The following is a 24503-nucleotide window of genomic DNA, read 5'->3' on the forward strand; positions in this document are numbered from 1 at the left end:
GGGGAAGACCCTCTATGAGATGTATTGATTCAGTGACTGGGGTAATCGGGATGGGTGTGTCAGAGGCACTGAGGTTGGCGCAGGATAGAGTAGGGTTTAGGGCTGTTGTGCATAGGGTTGCTATGAGTCACAAACGACTCGACGGCATATAACAACAACAACAACAGTGGGTAAGGAGTTGGCAGCCAACACAAAGTGAAGCAACGTGAATCTACCGGCTGCTCTGTGGTAGAAAGTTGGGCAATCGCTTCATGTGTGATTTACAGTCTCTGAAACTTCGCTCTTTTTTAAAAAAACTTTAATTTCTGTTGTATTTGTACTTCCTATACTCCACATTCTCATTATTAATGATTATTCACACTTGTTTATCTTCATTTTTAGTTAATGCCACATCAGAAAATGAAGCAGCATTGGGGAGCTCTGGAGGCCTAGTGGCAAGAAGCTGCACTGCAATCCCAGAGGTATGTGGTTCGAATCCACCAGATGCTCTGCCAGAGAAGGAGGGGCCATCTCCTCCTGTACCTGTCAGATCCAATTTGACGGTACACACACAGAGAAAAAAAAATGTAGTATTAAGAAAAACAAAAATCAAAATGAATGAAAATTATCTCAATAAAGAGAATTTTGGATAAAAAATCTGGTTCTAAGAGCAGTTTCAAAAATATTGATACACAGAATATATAAAATAAAAAGTCAGCCTAATTTCCTTTTGCGTGGAAGAATAAGGAAAAAAAATAGCGAAACAGTAAAAACAACATAGTAATACTTTGTCACAACATGAGGCATTGAAACATCTCACTGTAATAATCTCAGGCCAGAGCTTATTTCTATAATATCTTTATTCATATCCTCATATAACTATTTCCATCTTGTTTTTTTCAGTACATGGAACCAAGATTTTCCTGGTACTGGAATTTCCTTTCTCATAGCCACCTTTAATTATTTCAATTTGAGGTGTATTTAGTGTTTTTTGGATTGGGGTTGTTGTTTTTTTGTATTAGTGTTTTGGTTGTTGGGTTTCTGTTTGTTTGTTGGTTTTGTGTGTGTGTTTGTTTTTTTTTCCTTCTGGAGATACTTTGATTATCCTTCATTTTTTACCCAATCATCTGGTAATTTTGACCCAAAAATAAAATCTTTGCTTGAACCATGCTATTAAAGAGACTTCTAGAAGAAGAATAATTCCCTAAACTTGTCCTTTAGTGCATGAAGGAAGCTTACAATCAGGCTGGGAAACTCAACAGTCTCCACCACCAAGGTTTAAAGTTTCATATGAGGTACTTGGTCCACTGTACAGTGTGTTAGCATAGTTGAATAACAATGGTAGTAGTTCAAAAGTAACACAATTTAACACTCAAACAATAATGAAGGAAGCAATTCAAACTGCATTGAAGGTACTAACAAAAACTGAAGGATCCAAGAATAAATGAGATAACAAATGAAATATTTCAAATGGCAAATGTGGCCTTGGGGAATGTTCCAGTGTACGTCAAGAAATTTGGAGGACAGTTACTTGTCTCACTGACTGGATGATATCTATATATGTTCCCTTCCCAAGAAAAGTGATGAAAGGGCTGTGGAAATTATCAAATGATATCATTAATATCATATTCAAGCAAAATACTGCCAAGGATCACTCAAAACCAGCTGGAACAGCACATAGGCAGAGAACTACCAGACATTCAAGCTGGATCGAGAAAAAAGCATGGCACCGGAAATATAATAGCTGATGTTAGATGAATCCTGGCTGAAAGTAAAGAGTACAAGGAGAATGTTACTGACTCCGTGAAAAGTAAAAGAAAAACTATTTCATTGTCATGTAATCCCTCCCCCCAAGTCTACTCCATTGTACAGCCTTCATTCTGGACTCCTGTAATGACAGTAATACCAAAACATACATCCCTTTTAAGTAGTTGTCTCCTACATAATTCCTACCCTCCTTCTCTGTCTTCCCTCAACCCCAATATCAGTCCATTTTACAACAGTGGCTCTATGCAAAATTTATCCTTTTGTGACTGAGATATTTCACTCAGCATAATGTCCTCCAGGGCAGTCCATTTTGCATAATGCTATATGAGTTCTTTGTTGTTCAATGCTGCATAGTATTCCATTGTGTAAATATATCAGAGTTTCTCTACCCAATTGTTTGTTGATGGGCTCTTGGGCTGTTTCCAGCTCTTTGCTATTACTAAGGAAGCCACAATAAAGATGGGTGTGTATATATCTGCTTGGGTGGTGGTTATGGTTCCTTTAGGCTAAATTCCTAGAAGTGGACTTGCTGGGTCAAATGGCATTTCTAAGGGGAGCTCTGGTGGCCTAGTGGTAAGGAGCTGCAACTACAATCCCAGAGGCAGACGGTTCGAATCCACCAGATGCTCTGCTGGGGAAGGAGGGACAATGTCCTCCTGTAACAGTCAAATCTGATTTGATGGTACACTCACACAAAAATAATAAAATTAATTGAAAAAAATTTTTAAATGTGGCATTTCTAATTGCAGCTTTTTGAGAAAGTGTCATACAACCTTCCATAGTGGTTGCACCATTTTACACTTCTACCAATAATAAATAAGGTGTGGGCAGGGAGAAAAGTGCAACATTGAATGACTATAAACCCTAAGCCTCTGTAAACTTTGATTAAACTTAATAGAAAAAAGTATTTGCAATGAAAAAAAAAAACCAGCATAAGGATGTTGTTGTTATGAGCCATTGAGTTGCCTGGGACTCATTACTCTATGTACAACGGCCCTAAACCTGCCCTATCCTGTGCCAATCTCACCATCTCTGATACACCTACCCCCATTACCCCAGTCTGTGAATCAATCCATCTCATCTAGGGTCTTCCTATCCTGTGCCATCCCTCCACCCTCCAAGCATGACGTCCCTCTCAAAGGACTGGTCCCTCCTTGCAACAGGTCCAAAGTATGTCACACGAAACTTCAGAATCCTTACCTCCAAGGAGAAGATGGCTTCACCCTCTCCAGGACAAACCTGTTCATTTTCTTAACAGTCCATGGTATATTCAATACTCTTCTCCAACACCACAGCTCAAAGGCATCAATTCTCCTTCTATCATCTCTACTCATTGTCCAGCTCTCTGATGCATAGCAAGTGATTGCAAAGACCATGGTATGTATCAGGCACACTTGTATCCAGACTGACATCAGTGCACTTCAGCACTTTAGAGAGGTCTCTAACCACAGACTTTTCCATCGCAATACGTCTTTTAATTTCCTGCCTGCTGGTACCAAGAGTGTGAGTCAGACAAACCAAAACTGTGAACAATCTCTTCACCATGCATTATGATGCTGCCAATCAGTCCAGTGGTGGAAATCTTTGTTTTCCTAATATTGAGCCTCAATCTATACTGAAGACTGCAGTCTCTGTCCTTCCACAGCAAATGCTTCAGGTCCTCCTGGGTTTCAGCAAGCAGGGTTGTGTCATCTGCATAATGCAGATTGTTGATGATTCTTCCTCCAATCCTGGTGCCACATTTCTCCTCATAGATCCCAACCTCCCAGATAATCTGTTCTGCATAAAGATTGAAAAGATATGGAGACAGGATATAGCCCTGGCATGCACACTTCTCAATTTTGAACCATGCAGTGTTACCCTGCTCTGTTCTGACGACTGCCTCCTGTTCCAAGTATAGGTTTCACATTAACACAATCAAGTGTTCTGCGATTCCCATTCTTCTCAAAGTCAGCCACAGTTTGTTACGATCCACACAGTCAAATGCCTTTGTGTAATCAATGAAACAAATATAGACATTCTTCTGGTACTCCTTGCTTTCAGCCAAGATCCATCTAAAATCACCTATAACAGAAGAGATGCTGAATATTGCACTGGAGCACTGAAAAGCCAAAGAAGAAAGGAAGAAATCAAAACATTAAGGAGCTGAACAGGAGATTTCAAAAGGCTGCACGACAAGACAAAGTAAAGTATTATAATGAAGTGTGCAAAGTGCTAGAGTCAGAAAATCAAAACGGTTGAACTTGCTCAGCATTTCTTAAGCTCAAAGAACTGAAGAAATTCAAGCCTAGAGTTGCAATACTTAAGAATGCTTTGGGCAGAATATTAAGTGATCCTGTAAGTATTAAAAGAAGATGGAAAGAGTATACAACGTCATTATACTAAAAGCAATTGGCAGACACAGAAGAATTTAATGAAACAACATATGAGCAAAAGCCTATGGTGATGAAGGAAGAAGTTCAGATTGCTTTGAAAGAACTGGCTAAGAATAAGACCCCAGGGATTGGTGGTATACCAATTGACATATTTCAACTAACAGATGCTGCCCTATATGTGCTCACCAAGTTGTGCCAAGAAATCTGGAGAACAACTACTTGGACAACTGACTGGAAGACATCTATATTTGTTCCCATTCCAAAGAAAGGTGATTCCACAGAGTGTGGAAATTATTGAACAATATCATTAATATCACATGCAATCAAGATTCTGGTGAAGATTATCCAAAAACATCTGGAACAGCACATCAACAGAGAAATGCAGGCTGGGTTTAGACGGGGTCGTGGTAGGTATTAGGGATATTGTAACTACTATTAGATGGAACATAAGAATAGCATAGAAATTATAGAATTTTATGACACTGAAATATGGATAACTTAAAGAAGCAGTATTATTTACCTTAAAACATCATTGTGATTTGGAATAAAGTATTTTTTCTTTTCCTCCTCCTCAAAATATTAAAAGGAAAGAAAGAAAAGAAAAGAAAACCATGTAAACAGGGAGACAGGAGTGTTTGAATAAATGATAATAATATGACTGATGGACTCTTTTTCAAAGTGATTATGTATAATGAAAGTTTGTAAAGGGATAAATAAGATGTCATAATCATTATTTAAATGGCTGTTACTATAAAAATAGCTTACATTCAACTAAAGAATATTTGGGGGAAACAATGAAATATAATTAAACTACTCAAAGAAAAGAAAGATTATATAAAACAATGTATATGAACAAAACATACTGCAAAAGTATTATATGAAAATCAATTAAAATATATATTAAAAAAAGAATGTTACTGACCAAGCAGAGGCATTTGACTGTATGAATAATTAAAAATTCTGGCGAACACTGAAAAGAATGGGAATTTCAGAACACTTGAATGTGCTCATAGAAAACTTATACCTAAGACCAAGAGGTTTTTGTGGAAATTAGAGCAAAGCAACACTACATGGTTTAAAATGAAGAAATGTGTACAAAAGAATTGTATTATTTCTCCATATCTTTTTAGTTTATATGCTAAGCCAATAATTCAAGAAGCTGGACTCAATGATAAAAAATGTGGCATCAAGATTGGAGAAAGACTCATCAATAACCTTCAGTTCTCAGATGACACAATCTTACTTTCTGAAAGTGAGGAGGACTTGAAGAACTTGCTGCAGATGGTTAAACATTGCAACTTTAAATATAATTTGCATCTCAACATTAAGAAAATGACAACAACAAAATGTTTCTCCATTGTACCTATAGACAGTGTCATGATAAATAGAGACAGGATTGAGACCATCAATCATTTCATCTTACTTGGGTCCATAGTCAATACACTTAGTACTAGCAACCATGAGATCAGGAGCTATATTGCAGTGGGAATGTCTGTAGTTAGGGACCTCTCCAAATTATTGAGGAGCAATAACATCAGTTTGAGGACTAACATTTACCTGATTCAGGCCATAGTCTTTTTACTTGCTATATACATTATAGATGGAGAAGAACTTGAGGTTGTTTATAATTAAACCTTGGCTCCACAATCAACAACACTCTTGACACCAGCAATAAGGAAATCAAACAGCAAATTGCACTGGGAAATTCTGTTGTCAGGTACCTCTCCAGCATACTGAAAATCAACAATGCCATTCTAAAAACTAAGGTGTACCTAATCCAGGCTATGGTTTTCATAATTACTTGCTATACATCAGAGAGCTGGACAATGGCTAAGGATGACAGAAGAAGAATTGATGCCTTTGAATTGTCTTGCTGGAGAGGAGTCTTGAACATAGCATGGACTGCCAAGAAAGCAAACAAGGTTGTCTTGGAGAGGGCAAAACCAAGTTTCTCCTTGGAGGCTAGGACTTTGACGCTCCATCTCTCATAATGTGGGTACATGACCAAGAGGGACCAATCCTTGGTGAAGGACATCATGCTTGGAAGGGTGGAGCAACAGTGCAGGACAGACCCTGGATGAGATGGACTGATACAGTAACTTGGGTGATGGGAATTGGAATGTCTGAATTAGTGAGACAGGCTCAGGATAGGGGAGGGTTCAGAGCTGCTGTACAAAGGGTTGTTATAGGTCACAGGCAACTTGATAGCACATAATAACAAGAATAACATATACATCTGGGAGCTGGACAATGACTAAGGATGACAGAAGAAAAATTAATGTCTCTGAATTATTGGATAAGATCCCAGGGACTGCCAAAAGAAGAAACATACATGTCTTATTGAAGATGCAGCCCAAGTGCTCCTTAGAGACAAAGATGATGAAGCTTCATATAACATACTTAGGGCATATTGTTAGCTGAGGTTATTCCTTGAAAGAAACATCATGCTTGAGAAGGTGGAGGGATGGTGAAAGAGAGGAAGATCTGCAAACAACTGGGTTATATGGTGACTGCAGAAATAGGCTTGAGTGAATTTTGAGGATGTCACAGAATAGGACCGTGTTCAGATTAGTTGTTTGTAGGGTCGCTATGAGTTATACTCAACTCAATGGCATCTAACAACAAATCTAACAGTCAAATAGTTGTGTTATGTGCCAGGTCTTTTTTGACATGATTTGTATGTACTACACAAGTTAATCCTCTTCAAGTGCCTCACAAAATTAACTTTAATTGTGAAAATAGAACAAAGAGGTAATATTTGATCAAAATCTTACAGTCAGAATATAGCCCAACCTTGAGTTCTTCACTATAGAAAGAATCAACCAAATATTGTTAAGTGCTGTCTAAATGTCTCTGGGTCTGTTCCTCATAGAGTAAAGCTAGATACTATTTATAAGGTGTGAGGATACGATGAGGAAAGAACTAAAATAAATTTATTTTTAAAAATTGACACAAGGTCTGAAAGCTAGGCTTGTTAGGAAAAGGAATTAGAGGGAAGGTCTAGGAAGGCTATCAAAGAACAGAAGACCAGATGCACACATTAAAAAGAAGATGTACTAATTTGGCAAGAAAAAATTAAAATTATCTCGATTTGCAGATGACATGATCCTAAACATAGAAATTCCCAGAGATTAAGCAAGAAAATGACTGCACTAATTGACAGATTCAGCAAAGTGGTGGGGTAAGATCAACAGACAAAAATCAGACATGTCTCTCTGTGAAGGAAAAAAGTTTGCAAAGAAGGAAAAAATATCATTTATAATAGATACAAAATTATAAAATTTTAGTAATATCCTATTAAGATATATAATTGGCTTACATAAAGAAAATTACAAAACACTATTGCAAGAAACTAAGGTTTCATTAAAGGAAGATCCTATCATGGCCATGAACAGGAAGAATCAACATTTGAAACTGTCAATACTACTGAAATCTATAGATACAAGGCAATCTGGAGTTAAGTTAAATTTCAGTAACATTCTTTAAGGGAATGGAATAACCAACTGCTAACTTTATATATAATATATAAAGATTGCAGATAAGCAAATCACTACTAGGGAGGGATAGAATAGAAAGTCTTACACTTCCTAATGTCAAAATCTACTATGCAACCACAGTATTCAAAATAGCCTGGTACAGGTACAACCACAGACATATAGACCAATGGAGGAGAACAGAATTGAGAACCCCTGGTCCCTGCCACCACATCTGCATGTTCAAGCCCATGGTTGAAGTTACCGAGTCAATTCATCTTATTGAGATAATTCTCTCTTGCTGACTCTCTCTCTACTTTCCCCAGCATGATGTGTTTTTCCAAAGACAAGACTCTTTTCTCAACATGCCCAAATCATAAGGGATGACTTTTTTTTCATCAGTGCCTCTAAGGAGAACCCTGGTTGCATCTCGCCAAGACAAATTTATTTGTTTTTCTAGCATTCTATACTATATTCAATACTCACTTCCAGCATCACAATCCAAAAGCATATATTCCTCTTTGTGTGTTCTTCTTTGTCCAGATGGCTATGAATTAATTGAAAATATTATGGTTTGGATCAAGCCTATCTTGGTCATAGAATGAATATACTTGCTCTTTAGCATTTGTTAAGGTCCTTGACATCTTACTTTCAAATACAACTTGTCTTTTGATTTCTTAATTGCTGCTATTATTAGGGCTTATGGATCCAAGTAAAAGAAAATCCTTAACAACTTTAACCATTTGTCCATCTATTATGATGTTGCCTGTTAGCCTAGTGACAAGAATTTTTGTTTTCTTGGTGTTGAAATGTAATCCATATTGAAGACTATAGTGTTTGATCTTCAGTAAATATTTCAAGTCATCTTCACTTTCTGGAAGCAAGATTATATAATCTGAATAACAAAGATTGTTGATGAAATCTAACTCTGATGCTACAATCTTCCTCATATATTCCAACTTCTTAAATTATTTGTTAAGCATACAGAATATGGAGAAAGGACATAATCCTGATGCACATCTTTTCTGATGTTAAGTCACGTAGTGCTCCCTTGTTCTATTTAGACAATTAATTCTTAGTCTATGTGTATGTTTTCATAAGCACTATTTAGTGTTCTATAATTTCCATTCTTCTCAATGTTATCCATAATTTATGATTATCCCCATAGTCAAATCTCTTAGCATAGTCAAATAAAACATAAGTTTTTAACTTTCTGAAATTTTTTGCTTTCAGTCAAGATTCATCTAACATCAGCCATGATATATCTCACTCCAAGGCATCTTCTGAATCCCTTTGAATTTCTGGAGGTTCCCTATTTATGCACTTTACAGCCAGATTTTTTAAAACCTTCAGCAGGATGTTACTTGCATGTGGTTACTTACACTCTGTTGGATCATTTCTTTTCATCAAGGAAGAACAGAAACAAACAAGGATTTCTTCTAGTCAGTTGATCAGATTTCTTGGCATAGCCTGGCCACACAATCATTATATATGGTTTTTGTATGTACTGTGGAATTAGAACTGACTCATAGTTGACCCTCCATTAGGTTACCAAAGGCAATATATCACATGGAAGGACATTGTCCATTTTCCTTCCATGGGGCAGCTGGTAGATTTAAACCACATGCCTTCAGGTTAGTACAGCAGCTCCTTACTACTAGGCCACCATAGCTCTCTAGCCAAATAACAAATAGCTTCATAAAGTGATATTTAACACAACACTAGTAAGAAAATCTTCATACATCAACTATACAACGTGAAAAGGACAGCATCTGCCCAGTTTATCTAAAGAAGAAGGAAAGGTTAAATAAGAAGAATAGAAATGGGGAAATAGGAGGAAGTGGGTAGAACACTTTTTATAATGTGAGAGTTTTAAGTGATGTCATGAAACAATGTAAATCAATTGTTGAGTAGAAAACTAATTTATTCTGTAAACTTTCGTTCTATCACAATTTGAAGTTTCAATAAAACAGAGATGCAGAATCAGTAATCCAAGGCTGGAGAGATTAGAGAAAATGTAAACATGATGGAAATAACAGAAGTCATTGTAAAGAGTATGTCTGAGATAATTTTCTAGAATATGGTGGATGAACCTGCTGTCTTTAAAGGCTAGGTGAGGGCAGGGGCATATGCATGTGCTACCAAGATAACATTAAAATCTGAGTCTTAAAGAAAATAGAGTCGTATATAAACAATTGATATAAGAAAATAATTAGAAAATAATTTTCTCAGAAACTACATTATTTAGACAAAATGAAAACATTAACAAATAAAAATTCCAGTTCTACTCATTGGACAAATAATTGAAAATATTTGTTCTAATTGCAACACAACCACCAGAAAGCTGCTCTAGCTATCGAAGGTAAATGAATCTCATGCCTAATGACAGTTACAGACAAAGCCTCTAGACAAGCCGACCCATATTTTCTATACAGCCCTATAGTGAGCCCACCTACCTTGTACGATGAGGTGGACCCGTGAGGTCTTTGGGTGGTTGTCCGTCTGCACAGAGCAAGTGTAAGGGCCCTCGTCGTATACGTCTACATTTTGGATCTCAATGCTATACTGAGTCTGAGTGTTGCTCAGCAAGACCACGCGGGGGTCCAGACACCATTTGTCATTCCCAGCATAAAGAATTGTGCTACGATTCAGCCAGGCTACCCGGGTGACTCGGTTGTCAATTGTGCACCTATAAGGAAGACCAGAAAGATAGTTAAAGGGGCTTGAAATAAAGTGGGAGCTCTCAGATTCCCTTAGCAAAGCTTGGACATCTTGTCATAATGCACTGTCTTCCTTCCTGTTGTCTCAGTATAATGAAAAAGCAGTAGCTGTGATGTTGATTCACATATGTATGAGATGACCCCACATGCACCACAGTCGAAGAGATACACATACATTTCCTATTCTTAGCTTTATCATAGGTGCACAGTCTTGAATTCAGCAGCAGAGATCTTAGGGGATGATGGCCTGAGAACGATGGCTGCCTAAGACTTCTGTGCCACGAGCAGTTCCAGACTTCTGAGACCATCTGAAATAGGAGAACTTCAAACAGCCTCCCAGTTATAATCCAAAGGCAGCTTTCCGTCCCATAATGGCTGGGGCAACTCTCTACCTCTCCAGACTGTCCATCTTGCCTTTGTTCAAGGACATCAGGGGCGCTCTGGTGGCCTAGTGGCAAGAAGCTGCAACTACAATCCCAGAGGTGCACGGTTCGAATCCACCAGATGCTCTGCCGGGGAAGGAGGGGCAATCTCCTCCTGTACCAGTCAGATCTGATTTGACGGTACACGCACACAAAAATAATAAAATAAAATAAAAAAATAATAATAAAAATAAATTAATTAATTATTTAAAAAAGGACATCAATGGATTATCATAATCACTCATGGTGCTATTCTAGGCATTATGTGACAATTCAATAATGAACTATTCACTACAATCTACAGGTACATTCTACTGGTAAAAGAATTAAGGCACAGAGAATATAAATACTGGAAGAAAAAAGTAGAGATGAGGGTATAAATGGAGGGAGGTTCCTTTTATCTTAACAGAGGAAATCAAGACCTTTTGGTTTTGTTTTGCTTGTTTCTCTTACTCATAGTTGGCATTTCACTTTACAGTATGTTCATAGAGAGCAATGGAAACATCACAGTCCATATACTAGTGTTACAAATAAATTTCAGCAAGCAGTCAAATTTGCAAACAGATCTGAGAATAATGGAGATCAATATTACTTCCAATATAAACTTCCAATCACATAATGAACATATGTCAGACCAGAGACACAAGTTTTACCTAGTAAAGGTGGTGGTTTTCATCCTAAATGATGGAATTTTGACAGTAAACTTCAGAAGTCAGAACTAAATATAAACCACTATCACTTCTACTTACCTCAAAGAAAAATGTTCAGTGACAATTAGACTAAAGGCATTCCATAGAATCTCCATACTGTTTGCATCTACATAAGTAGATTTTTTTTTTCCCTTTCCCCTTTTAAATGAGAGTTCTCCAATTTTTGGAAATTTCCTTTCAAATTCTTCAGCTACTTTTTCCAATATCTGCCTATATTAATCTACCTCTTTCTCCACACCAGATTTGTTCTATAGCTTCAGGCTAAATTCACAAGCACAGCGTTCTTCCGACTATAATGCTGGAAATAGTAGGCACCACAAGATGCATAATAATGCTTCAAATTTATACACTATTTTTATATTCCCAGTCTCACTTTATTCCTGTAACAAATCTATGCACTAGATGGTTTTTATTTATTTTGTGGGTTTTTTTCCCCCTTTTAAATAGCAGGACTATAGTGTTTAGAGTGGTCTAGTAACTTTCCAAAGGTGTAGTCATGTGACTTTTCCAAGCTAGTTAAGTGATGGAGTCACACTCCTCATCCAGATACTCCAGTTCCTGGTCCTGTGAACTTCCTGAAAATGTACAAAGCAGTAATTCTCAGTGAGGGGGTCAAAACCTGCACTGAGCACACAGCTTCCCCAGACAGCCTCTCGCTGCATCCTGTGCTGTGGTCTACTGCCTGTACTGTGTAAATGTCACACAATCATCACAGGCCACACAGGCACAGGTGGAGAGCATCTCTGGGATTTTCTGGGGGAAAATTATTAACCAGAAATAACAATGGTCTGGCATCCAGTGACTTTTTTTTTCCCTGCTTACTGTATCATAAAAAAATCTTTGTTTCATTAATTACCAAATATAGGGAAATATTCATTGAAGCTAAGACACACTTTACAAATTGGCTAACAACACAATGATATTAAGGTATAGAACTGTGATTTAAGGGAAAAAAATTGTTTTCTCAGGAATCTAAGTCAGTGCTCTGACTCTATCTACAACTAAGCCAAACTCATTGCCATTAAGATTTTGATGACAGGACATGGCAGGAGTGACCCATAGAGTTTCCTAATGGAGAAGATTGTTGCATATTTCTGCTGTGGAACAACTATGACCACAGGTGGAAGGCCTTCAGAAGCCCCCCAAGTCCCATCTTCCTAGACCAGACAAAAGGGCCTCATCTGAAAGGGGGGGCCTCCAGAAGCCCCCCAGGTTCCATCTCACCATCCCAGACACAAGAGTCTCAGCTGGAAGGCCTCCAGAAGCCCCTCAGGTCCCATCTCACCATCCCCCATCAAAGGGCTTCCACTTAAAGGTCTCTAGTAACCGCCAGGTCCCGTCTCACCAGGCCAGACACAAGTGCCTCAGCTAGAAGCCCTCCAGAAACCCCCGGGTCCCATCTCATCATCCTGGATACAAGGACCTCCACTGGAAGGCCTCTAGGAGCTCCCCACCCCCACCCCTTTCGTCTTACTAGGCCAGACACAAGGGCCTCAGCTGGAAGGCCAATAGGAGGCTTCCAGGGCCCCAACTGGTAGATTTGAAAAACTGACCTTGCAGTTAGCAAACAAGTGCTTTACTACTGTACCCTATGAACACTTCATCCTCTCCATAGGGCCTTCCAGAAGTACATTTAGATTATCGTTGTTGTTGTTGTTATTGTTGATAAGTGCCATCGAGTCAACTGCATCTCAAAGTGATCCTATGAACATCATATTGGAAACTTGCCTTATTCAGCACTATCCTCATGACCTCTGTCATGCGTGAGCCTATATTTATAGTTACCACACCAATCCATCTTATTAAGGGTCTTCTTCTATTTCTCTGACCCTATATCTTTCATAGCATTATATTGTTTTTTGCCAAGGACTAGACTTTGGTATTTTCATGAAAATACCATGGACCAGTAAGTACACTTTTATTCTCTAAATTGACATTCTCACACTTTGTACTGTGGGGAAGTCCTTTTATTCTGCATATTTTCCCCAATACAATACATCTTTAATTTCTTAAGTGGCAATAGCATGAGTGTTAAATGAGTATCCAATTAAAATGAAATAGTTGACAATGGTAATCTTTTCTCCATATATTATGCTGTTGCCTACTGGTCCAGTGGTAAGGATTTTTGTTTTATGATGTGCACAGCTGCTGTTTATGCTTTTTAAAAAGGTATTTTTCAATCCTTGATTTTATAAAATTCTTTCATTTGAACTCCAGTCTAATGGACATCACCAAGGCTATATTTCCCAAGTACTAGTCCTTTGTTTCCAATTTTTGCATTCCAGTCACCAACTATTATTAATGCATCATCATTGCATGTTTGATCAGTTTCAGATCGTACAAGTTTAAGTTGCATTTAGACTCAAGCTCCACACAACTCATTATGGCTGAGTAGGAATCAACTTATATCTGACTCCCACATTGGGTTTTCAGAGCCTATAAACCCATGATCATTTAAATTATCCATTCTCATCTTCAACATATCTCAGAATTACTTGGAAAGTCTGTTAAAACACAGATCACTGAACCTTTCTTCCCAGTGTCTCCCATACGGAAGGTTTGGTGTGGAGTCTAAGAATTAACATTTATTACAAATTCTCTAGTGATGCTCATTCCACCAGCCTGAGCCCCAACTACATTCAACATCAGTTTCTGGTAGAATGAGAGTTTACAGAATGAGTGGTCATGAGAATCTGTTTTAAAGCAGTTTCTCATTACTGTATAAGAGAAAACTTCTTACTAAGCAAATATGTTCTGGAAGGCCAGAAATAGATGTCTTCTTTTATCCCACGACAGCAACTTTCCCCCCCAGATATCAAATGAATGGCCACAGTGCAAGAAATATAGCAACAGACTACACTGCCTGAGTAGATAGCTTAGATGTCCACAATGGGTATATATAACACCCTAATAATTAATAGCCACACTTGGACCAGGAGGCAGTCGTCAGAACAGAGCAAGGAAACACTGCATGGTTCAAAATTGGGAAGGGCATACGCCAGGGATGAATCCTAATCTCCATACCTTTTCAACCTATATGCAGAACAGATTATCCGGGAGGCTGGGCTTTATGAAGAGAAACATGGGGTCAAGATTGGTGGACGATTTATCAACAATCTGCGTTATGCGGATGACACAACCCTGCTTGCTGAAACTGAAGAGGACCTGAAGCATCTGCTGCAGAGTGTCAAGGACTGTAGCCTACAATATGGATTGAGGCTCAATGTCAAGAAGACAAAGATTCTCACCACTGGACCAATTGGCAGCATCAGGATAGATGATGAAGAAATTGAGATTGTATACAGCTATAGTTTGCTTGGCTCCATAGTCAACAGTCTTGGCACCAGCAGCCAGAAAATTAAAAGGCGCAATGCCATGAAAAGTCTGCTGTTAGGGACCTCTCCAAAGTGCTGAAGGGCAGTGGTGTCTCTCTGGAGACTAAGGTGTGTCTGATACAAGCCATGGTCTTCGCAATCACTTGTTATGCATCAGAGAGTTGGACAAGGACCAAGGAGGATAGAAGGAGAATAGATGCCTTTGAGCTGTGGTGCTGGAGAAGAGTATTGAGAATACCATGGACTGCTAAGAAAACAAACAGATTTGTCCTGGAAAGGGTTAAACCGGGTGGCTCCTTGGAGGCAAGGATTCTGAGGCTCCATCTAACATACTTTGGACATGTTGTGAGGAGAGACCGGTCCTTAGAGAGGGACATCATGCTTGGAAGCGTGGAGGGACAGTGCAGGAGAGGAAGGCCCTCTATGAGGTGGACTGATTCAGTGACTGAGATAATTGGGATGGGAGTGTCAGAGACAGTGCGATTGGCACAGAACAGAGCGGAGTTTAGGGCTGTTGTACATAGGGTCGCTATGAGTCTCAAGCGACTCGACAGCACATAACAACAACAGCAATAATTAATAGAGAGAACTGCCTTGAACTGTCTCATGAATGTCCAATTATTGAAAACTGACTGAAGCAGCTGGAGGGGTGGGGGTGGCCACTTGCAAATCCACTAACATGCTGAATGTAGCCAATTTCAATCTGACTATGTAGGCCTTGTGTTGCATTACACAGGAAAGTTGGCATATTGCTAGCTGTGATTTTGGGCATATACAAGGTCATGTTTGTATGTTCAAACTGTCAGTACTGGTTATCAGTCTTGCTGAATCCCCACAGAATTATTGCTGGCTTCTGTGGAGATGGATCAAAATGGTAGCTTGGCAGACAAGCTCTGTCACCTCCTTCCACCAGCCCCTCTGTCTCATTTATCCAGTATCCACAATCGTGAAGAGGAGACGTTTCTTGTAGTTTAAGAAAAATGACCATAGTTGCTTTCTCAGCTGTCACAAACACTTTGGTTGGCAGGAGTGGGCAGACAAGGTCTGGTGTGAAAAATTCAGTTCAGTCTCTCTCTTCTCAGAGACAACTCTTTAAAAAGTTCTCCTGAAAAATCACTTTACAGCCACTATGATATTCTATCTCCTCAGGAAGGATCTGATAAATGAGCAGTGACTAATCTGGGTCAGATTTGAATGTTTGAAGACAGACATGGTCACAGGTCATTGTGAAAATGGCCACAACAACAACAACAAAAAAAAAAAAGATGAGGATATACAAATGATAGGACTGTCCAGGCTAAATTTTGACATTATCTCACCAACCTCCTCCACTACACAAATTTGAGAGGCATCCGTCTCCTCCCTCCAACATCCTTCCTTCTACTTAATTGTCACATGTATAAGGAAAAGAGAAATGACCTGTGTATACTCCCAAGTTCTGAGATGAATCCTGAAACTCCCAACTCCCCAAATGTCAAACTATTTACAGATGTGATGGCCTCCTCTACCTCCCTAGCTGCAATGTCTGTCATCCAGTTTCTTCCCAACACGCAGCCCCCAGCCAGTGAGCAGCTTCAGTGTTTCTGTGAATGGCTTCCACCTGCACCAGTCCTGAGACCCTCCCCCTTGTCTTGTATGTGGCCCCGAGGTGAGACCAGTTTTGACTGATCTAACTTCCTGGGCAGAAGGTAGGTAGATTTGCTCTCTAGTATTATGCCACCGCAAACTCTCTTATAAACAAAGCAAGGATACACTGCATGGTTAAAAATCAAGCAAAGAGTTTTTCAGGGATGTGTCCTTCATACTTTTTCAGTCTATATGTGGAACAAAACATTCAGAAGGCTGAATCTGTAAGCAACTGAGTACTTTAACCATTGTGTCACAAAGGCTCCTAAAGTAAGCATAACAGTGTGTGTGTGTGTGTGTGTGTGTGTGTGTGTGTGTGTGTGTGTGATTCATTTGAAATTTGGGGATATAGAGTGTCAAAATTTGAAAAATACGTTTATACTGGTTGTAATATGCAGATTTTTATGAATAAAATGTATTTTCCAAATATCAATTAAACAGAGTTCTTAACTTTAAAAAAAAAAGCAAAAACAACAACAACAACAAAATAACCAAAATACCTATGTGTGGTTGACCAGAAGTGCACGCAGCCACATATATTTCTACTACACTGTGACTTGAACAAAACATCTAAAGAGGTTGCAGAGTAGAGTATACTCGGGGTGAGGGTGGGGGTGGGGGTGTGCGGGAAGGATTGTATACCAATGAAGGAGTTTTTCTTTTGCTTTTCAAGGAGAAGAGCGAACTGGGGGTGAGGATGGGGTGGCAGGGAGAAAAGTGCAACAATGAATGAATGGAAATTAAAAATCTGTGTAGATGTTCATTGAAATTAATAAAAAAAAGAGAAAGCTTCTATACATGCTATTTTCTGTTCCAAAGTTCCAAAGATACAGTTATTTATAAATTTATCTTTTGTTGATAAAAAGAGTAACACTACTGTACTTTATTTGTGTAGAAAGGAATAGATAAAAAAAGCAAGTCCAGTACCTGTGTCATGAAAACAAGACCACATAAATATGGGCTCAAGCTTGTTTTACATTTGGAATTGGTGAAGAGAGAGAGAAATTGAAAGAAAAATGCCAGAAATGCATCTGTGTAAAACTTTCTAATGATGGGTCAAAAGAGTATTGATATAAAGAAGAAAAAAAAGAAAGAAAAAAACACCTATTGTAGAAAGGAGAAAAATCCAGGCTTGAGTTTTTTAAACACACCTGTCGGAAGATCTATGAACAATAATAGACCAAATAGTGTGTACTGCAACCACTCCTTTGATAAAAAAATGATCTTTTAAACTGCTTTTGAAAAGCAGCATGGTTCAGGTAACATTAGAGACAATAGTGAAATGAGTGCTTCAATCCACAGAACTATTCCAGCTGCCCCTAAATTCATTCTTGGGTTTGTTCTGTGCCCTACTCCATCCCTCAAGCTTCACAGAAATCATTACATGACTGGCTTCAAACACAGATGCTCATGTAGCTGGCATTTCATTTCCTCTGCTAGTCTTGCTTTAGAAAGAAAGTGGTTTCTAGGAAAATAAGCAAACAGACAGTGATGCTTCCTCACCACCTTGCAGAGAATTAAAAATAAGCAATAGAGGTATAAGATATACACCTTTGTTGTCTATATTAGGTAAGCTTTGTTTGCAACTGGAACATTGAAACGGCTTATGACTAAATGGGTAGAAAGCTCTGTTGGCCTGGTGGGTAAGAAGTCATGTTGCCAACCCAAAGGAATTGGGGTTTGAATTAGGCAATTTTTCTTAAGGAGAAAGATGGGCATCTCCATCCACATGATTGATTTACAGCTCCTGCAAACCTGCTGGAGGCTGTTTCAACTAGACATCATTGAGGTGAGTTGAACTCACTTGAGTTGAAATGAGATTGACTAGCTTTATGCTAGAAAAAAAGACTTCCCTAGCAAGAATGCTAATTTTGATTCCATAAGAATTCCCCCTGCTTTGGGATTTTTTTTTTTTAATCTAGTAGCTTATTTACAAAATTAGAATACATTGCTTTCAATAACAAATTCTTTCAATTTCCCTCTTATGGATTTTTTTTTTATTTTTAGAAAAACTAATCATATGATAACATTTTCTAATACTGGTTTTTGCCATTTAGAGACAGGAGGACTCAATTGTTTACAACAAAACTGACATCTCTCAAACATTCTAGGTTTTATGTTATATAAAAAAGTGTGTGGTATAAAAACTTTCAAGTTATGAAAACTATGGCAATGCTGGCAATAGTTTCTTAGGACAGAGGGAAAATTGTGGCCTGACAAACAGACAAGAATACATGTATACACCCAAGAATACATGTATACACTATTTAACAAATGGCTGTAATCAGAGGTAGTGAGCACAGACAGGTTTGAAGTCAGACTGCTTGCACTCTCAGTCCACAGAAAATGCATCTGATCTCATGGTATTTTATATCAACCACTGGCAATAGGAACCATGGTGGCGTTAAGGACTGGACTATTAACAAAAAAGTTTGGTGATTTGAACCAATCATTGGCTCTGCAGGAGAAAAGAAAGGTGGTTTTTTTCCTTAAAAATTACAGTCTGGAGAACACTATGAGGCTGATGTATTCTGCTATTGAGCACTACTAAAAGTGGAATTGATGAAATTGTTTACAATGACAACAAGGCAACAGAAAGAAAAAACATCTCCTACTTTGTAGTTTAAAATTCAGGAAGATGTGTGTCAAGGTTGTATCTTCACTATACCTATTCCATATATATGTTGAGCAGTAATCTGAGATGCTGGACTATAGGAAAAAGAATGTGGCATCAGGGTTGGAGAAGAGTCATCAACAGCCAGTATTATGCTCATGATTTAATTTTGCTTACTGAAAGTGAAGAGGATTTAAACCATAGTCTTTAGTATGAATTATACCTCAACATAAAGAAAACAGAAATCCTCATAACTGAACAAATAAGCATCATGGTAAATGGAAAAAGATTGAATTTGTGAAGGAATTCCTTTTACATAGACCCACTATAAATATATATGGAAGCAGCAGTCAAGAGGGAGGAAAAAGGTCATATTGTACTAGGCAAATCTGCTGTCAAGGATCTCTTTTGTAAAGATAAACAGCTTTGGAAATTCTTCAGGCAGACTGGAAGAGATCCATATTTTTCCCCATTCCCCCCCAAAAAAGTGATTCAGAAGAATGTGGAAATTATTGAACAATGTCATTAATATCACATGAAAGCAAAATCTTGTTAAAGATTATCTAAAATTGACTAGAATATGCCAGCAATACAAGCTGGATTGAGAAGATGCTGTGGCCCTAGGGATATCATTGGTGGTAGTAGATGGATTGTGACTGAAAGTAGACAGCACCAGAAAGGTGTCTATTTGTATTTTACCAACAATGCAAAGATATCAGATTGTGTGGATAAACAACAAATTGTAACTAACTTAAAGAAGAATGAGAATCCCATTTCACATGATTGTACTCATGTGAGACCACATCTTGCCTGGATTTACAATCAACACTCTTGGCACCAGCAGTCAGGAAATAAAAATACAAGTTGCTTTGAGAAAATCTATGTCAAGAATATTTCCAGAGTGCTAAATGGCAATGATTCCAGTTTAGGGACTAAGGTGTATACCTGATCCAAGCCACAGCCTTCTCAATGACTTACTATGTATCTAAGAGCTGGACGAACAGAAGAAGAATGTATGCCTTTGAGTTGTGGTGCTGGAGAAAAATATTGAACATACCATGGACTGCCAAGAGAATAAATAGATATATCCTGAAGAAGATGAAACCAATTTGCCCCTTGGAGGCAAGGACTTTGTGGTTCCATCTCACATAATTTGGGTATACTACCCAGGATAATAACCCAGGATAATCAGTCCGTGGAGAAAGACATCATGCTTAGAAGGGTGGAGGGTCAGTATAGGAGAGTAATACCCTGGATTAGACAGACTGATACAGAAACGATGGCAATGGGGTCAGGTGTGTCAGAGACTGTAAGGTTGGTTCAGGATAGTGTAAGCTTCACAGCCATTATTCAAAGGGCCACTATGAACAGCCATTATTCAAAGGGTCACTATGAGTCATAACTGACTCCAAGACATATAATAAGAACAATTCTACCAATATGAGTTGGAATCAATTGATTGACAGTGGGTTTGTCGTTGTAGTTGTTATGTGCCATTGAGCCGTTTGTGACTCATAGAGACCCTATGTACAATAGCCCTAAACTGTGCTCTGTCCTGTGCCAATCGCACTGTCTCCAATACACCCATCCTGATTACCCCAGTCACTGAATCAGTCCACATCATAGAGGGTCTTCCCCTCCTGCGCTGTCCCTCCAACCTCCCAAGAATGATGTACCTCTCCAAGGACCGGTCTCTCCTTACAACATGTCCAAAGTATGTCAGATGAAGCCTCAGGATCTTTGCCTCCAAGGAGCAGCCCAGTTTAGTTTGGATTTTATTCAAATCAATTTTAAATATGGTTTTATTTTCTATTAATTTTGCAAAAAATTTTAATGATTTGTTCTCCAGGCCATTATTTGTTGAACTGCTATCCAAAAGACAGAATTTAAAGTCAGCAGCTCCTCTGTGGGAGAAAGATGAGGCAATCTGCTTCTGCTAAGCTTTACAGCCTTGAAAATCTGACAGTGGGTTATTTTGAGTGTAACTGACTTAATGGCAGTGGGTTGGTTTAAGTTTTTATGTGTTTATAGCAAGCTGTGCATGCTTTACTTTTCTGTGATATGTGGAATTCTAAAAAGAGAGACTATATCATATTTATTTCAAGAACCATAAACATAATAACTCTGAGTTTCCTTCAGATCCATTTTTATCTCAGTAAGCATTATGCACCATGCTACAGAGTGGTAGTAGTTTACTTAGCAGAGAAAGGGTGAACAAAGAACGTCAAGCAAGAGGAAGAGTCTAGACAAAGGATGGTGGGTACGTGACAACATTCTATTATATTTGGGGGGAAATGAGAACTCAGTTTGCATGCAGTGAACATTTTGTTGAATAAAAGAAGGCTAACAAGACATGAGCTCAGATATTTAATGAACTGCCATTCATGTTGCCCTTCCAGGCCCAAGGTTGGCTGGACTGCATGATGGCCTGCCTTCTAGGCTCCCACTGGATTCACCAATGGGAAGAAGTGGCAGAAGATGTCATGAATGAGGAAGGAACAGGTCTTAGACTGCTTCTTTCACTGACTTTGTCAGTTTGTCAACCCCTCCCCAGGGTTGTCAGAAGTAGACTCTTCCCAACCATAGATCACGGGTGTTAGCAGGAGTCCATCTCCACACAACTCACACTCTTTGGTGGGATCTACAAAGCTTTCTCTTATTAGTCTTCAAGCATGGTAGTGTTAATAATGCCCTGGTTTAACCAACCCAAACTCTGAGGTGTCCCTTGCAGTTTGTCTATGCACCTCTGTAAAGATGAACTTTACTAAATGCTCTTTAAATTACTCAATTTAAGTATGCTACTTCTATGCAGCAATAAGGATGCTACAAATAGGTTATGCAGATTGTGTATCTATTCCTTTCAGAATGCCCTTCCTTTCACTCATTTGATTATAGTCTTCATTATTTATCCATTATTTTCCTACTCTTCTCATGTAAATAAGAATTGTTAGACTTTAAAAGGGGAACTTTAAAATTTCTCCTTTACAAAAGGAGGGAGGAAAGTGTGCATGAATGAATGAGTGAATAGTAGTTTTTAAAGTTATGTTTCAACTTGGGTAAGCCATGATTCTCTCTAGTGTGGCTTACTTTATACCACCTTCCATTCTGTGATCACATGTGAGTAGACTATGAGATGAAAGGGGGCTTTGCTTGGGGAGGTGTTGCCTGTATCCAACACATGTAGATGTTCTGGCAAAACCTGTATTTTCTCTACATCCTGTATTTGCTTGTCATTCTCTGAGAGCTCTTTGAATGTGAAAATCCTTGAACTCGCAAACTCACCTGGAGATTTTAGATTTGCCAGATGGGATAACAACACCATGTCATAGCAGTGTGCCACTTGAGCTGAAGATTCATTTCTTTGAAATCAATCCATTTCAGTCTATCTCTCAGTCTCTCTTTTCTCCTAAACAACTCAAGTAATTGTTGTCAAGTCAGAATCTACTCACAGCTGGCCCTCCAGTGTGTTTTCAGAGGTTGTAATTCACACAGGAGAAGTGTGGCCACCTTTCTCCCACAAAGCTGGTGGATTCAAACTGTCTGATTTTGGATTGGTCATATATTTCTTATCCACTAGGTTATCAGTGCTCCAACTCATAGATAGATGATAGATAGATAGATAGATAGATGATAGATAGATAGATAGATAGATAGATAGATAGATAGATAGATGATAGATAGATAGATAGATAGATAGATAGATAGATAGAGATAGAGATATTCTCTCTCCATACCTATTTAATCTGTATGCTGTGCAAACTATTTGAGAAGATGGACTCTATAAAGAGGAATGTGGCATCAAGATTGGAGGGAAAAATTATCAGTAACCTGTGTTATACATACAACACAATCTCGCTTGCTGAAAGTGAGGACTTGAAGCACTTCTTGAAGAAGATCAAGGAATGTAGTCTTTGGTATGGATTATACCTCAATGTCAAGAAAACAAAGACTAAAAACAGAGACAAAACTGGACTAATAAGTAGCATCATGATGGATGGAAAGGAGATTGAAACTGTTAACAGCTTCATCTTGCTTGGATCCACAATTAATACCCTTAGTATGAGCAGTCAGGAAATAAGGAGAAGCATTGCACTGGGAATACCTGCAGTTAGGGACCATTCAAAATTATTGAGGAGTAGTGATGTTAATTTGAGGACGAAGGTGCATCTGATTCAGGCCATAGTCTTTCTGATTACTAGCTATGCATCCAAGAGCTGGACAACAAACAAGGATAACAGAAAAGGAATTGATGCTTTTGAGCCATGGTGTTAGGAAAGAGCACTGAACATCCCATTGGCAGCCAAGAGATTGAAGAGATATGTCTTGGAAAGGGTGCAGCCAGGGTACTCTTTGGAGGCAAGAATGATGAGGCTTTGCCTCACATACTTTGGACATGTTGCTAGGATATGATACTGGTAAGGGCCAACAAAGAAAAGGAAGACCCTCAACCAGGTGGATTGATATGGTAACTGCTGCAATGGGTTCTTATGTTTCAGAGAGTATGAAGATGGCACAGTATAGAACACGGTTCAAATCTTTTGTTCATAGGGTTGCTATGAGTTGTGCTTGACTCAACAGCACCTAACAACAATTATATGTATGTATATATTTCAAGTCCTGCTATGAGAATTCTCTGCTATAGGAATTCCACATCAGCCTGGAGAACTCTTAGCACAGTGTCAGGCAGGATGTTTAGGTCTGGGCTTCCAAACACTTTGATTCATTCTACCTCTAGAGAACAGGGAAGGAGTTAAAATTCTGGGTCCCTTTTTTATTCACTTTGGCACTTCTCAGGCTTCTCTGTGGTTTTGCTTCTAAAGGTTCTTGTCTTTGACTCTCTTTAGAGCCTGCCTGGAAGCTACAGGCACCTCTTTGCACCCTCTCACAGAAAGATATGTCTGGGATTTGTGTCCCTCCAGGGTAGCCCAGGGCTGGCTGACTGGCACAAGCTTATAAAAGTCCAGCTCTTTTTAACGCCAGAGTTTTCCTGCAGAAGAAGGTTGAGCTACCCCTTGTGAGTCTCTGCCTGAAGCAGTTCCTTTGCCTGGCTGTCTGCCATCCATTTCCAGGCTCCTCCACTCTTTACCAATTTCTCCTGAGACTGCATTTACAAGTTACACAAATTCTCATCTTAGATTTGCTTTTTGGAGACTTAAAACCAAGAGAATTCTTAGTCTGTAATTTTCACAAAGGCTTTTTGACTTTGAGAAACCTCTAAGGAAAGGGAGTATGATATCCTTGGGAGGTTACAAGGAGGTTTAACATCCTTGGGAAACTTTCCCTTGGAGAGGAAGTAGGTGAGGAAGAAACAGCAACCAGAGATCTGAAAGGGAGCAGGGGGCCAATAAACAGCTCTCCAAAGACCACAGACATTTTTGTACTCTGGAGCAATGGCACTAAGGGAAATGCAATCTAGTTTGGCAGAAATACTATCCAGGCCACCTGGAGAAATGTTAAGGGGTTTGTTGGTGGAGAAAGCATT

General features: G+C 38.8%; 1 protein-coding gene across 3 annotated transcripts in view; it reads right to left on the bottom strand.

The window, feature by feature from the left end:
• The window catches only part of NTM (neurotrimin), a 1811079-nt gene that overhangs the window by 378987 nt on the left and 1407589 nt on the right, over positions 1 to 24503 (bottom strand). For all 3 annotated transcript variants that reach the window (XM_006892821.1, XM_006892822.1, XM_006892820.1), the window contains one exon: positions 10051 to 10283. In XM_006892821.1, the coding sequence (XP_006892883.1) occupies positions 10051 to 10283 (233 nt within the window). The remainder of the gene's footprint in view (positions 1 to 10050; positions 10284 to 24503) is intronic.

This window comes from Elephantulus edwardii, unplaced genomic scaffold (assembly GCF_000299155.1).
Source record: "Elephantulus edwardii isolate Elephantulus edwardi_28Jun2011 unplaced genomic scaffold, EleEdw1.0 scaffold00120, whole genome shotgun sequence".
Taxonomy (NCBI): Eukaryota; Metazoa; Chordata; class Mammalia; order Macroscelidea; family Macroscelididae; genus Elephantulus; species Elephantulus edwardii.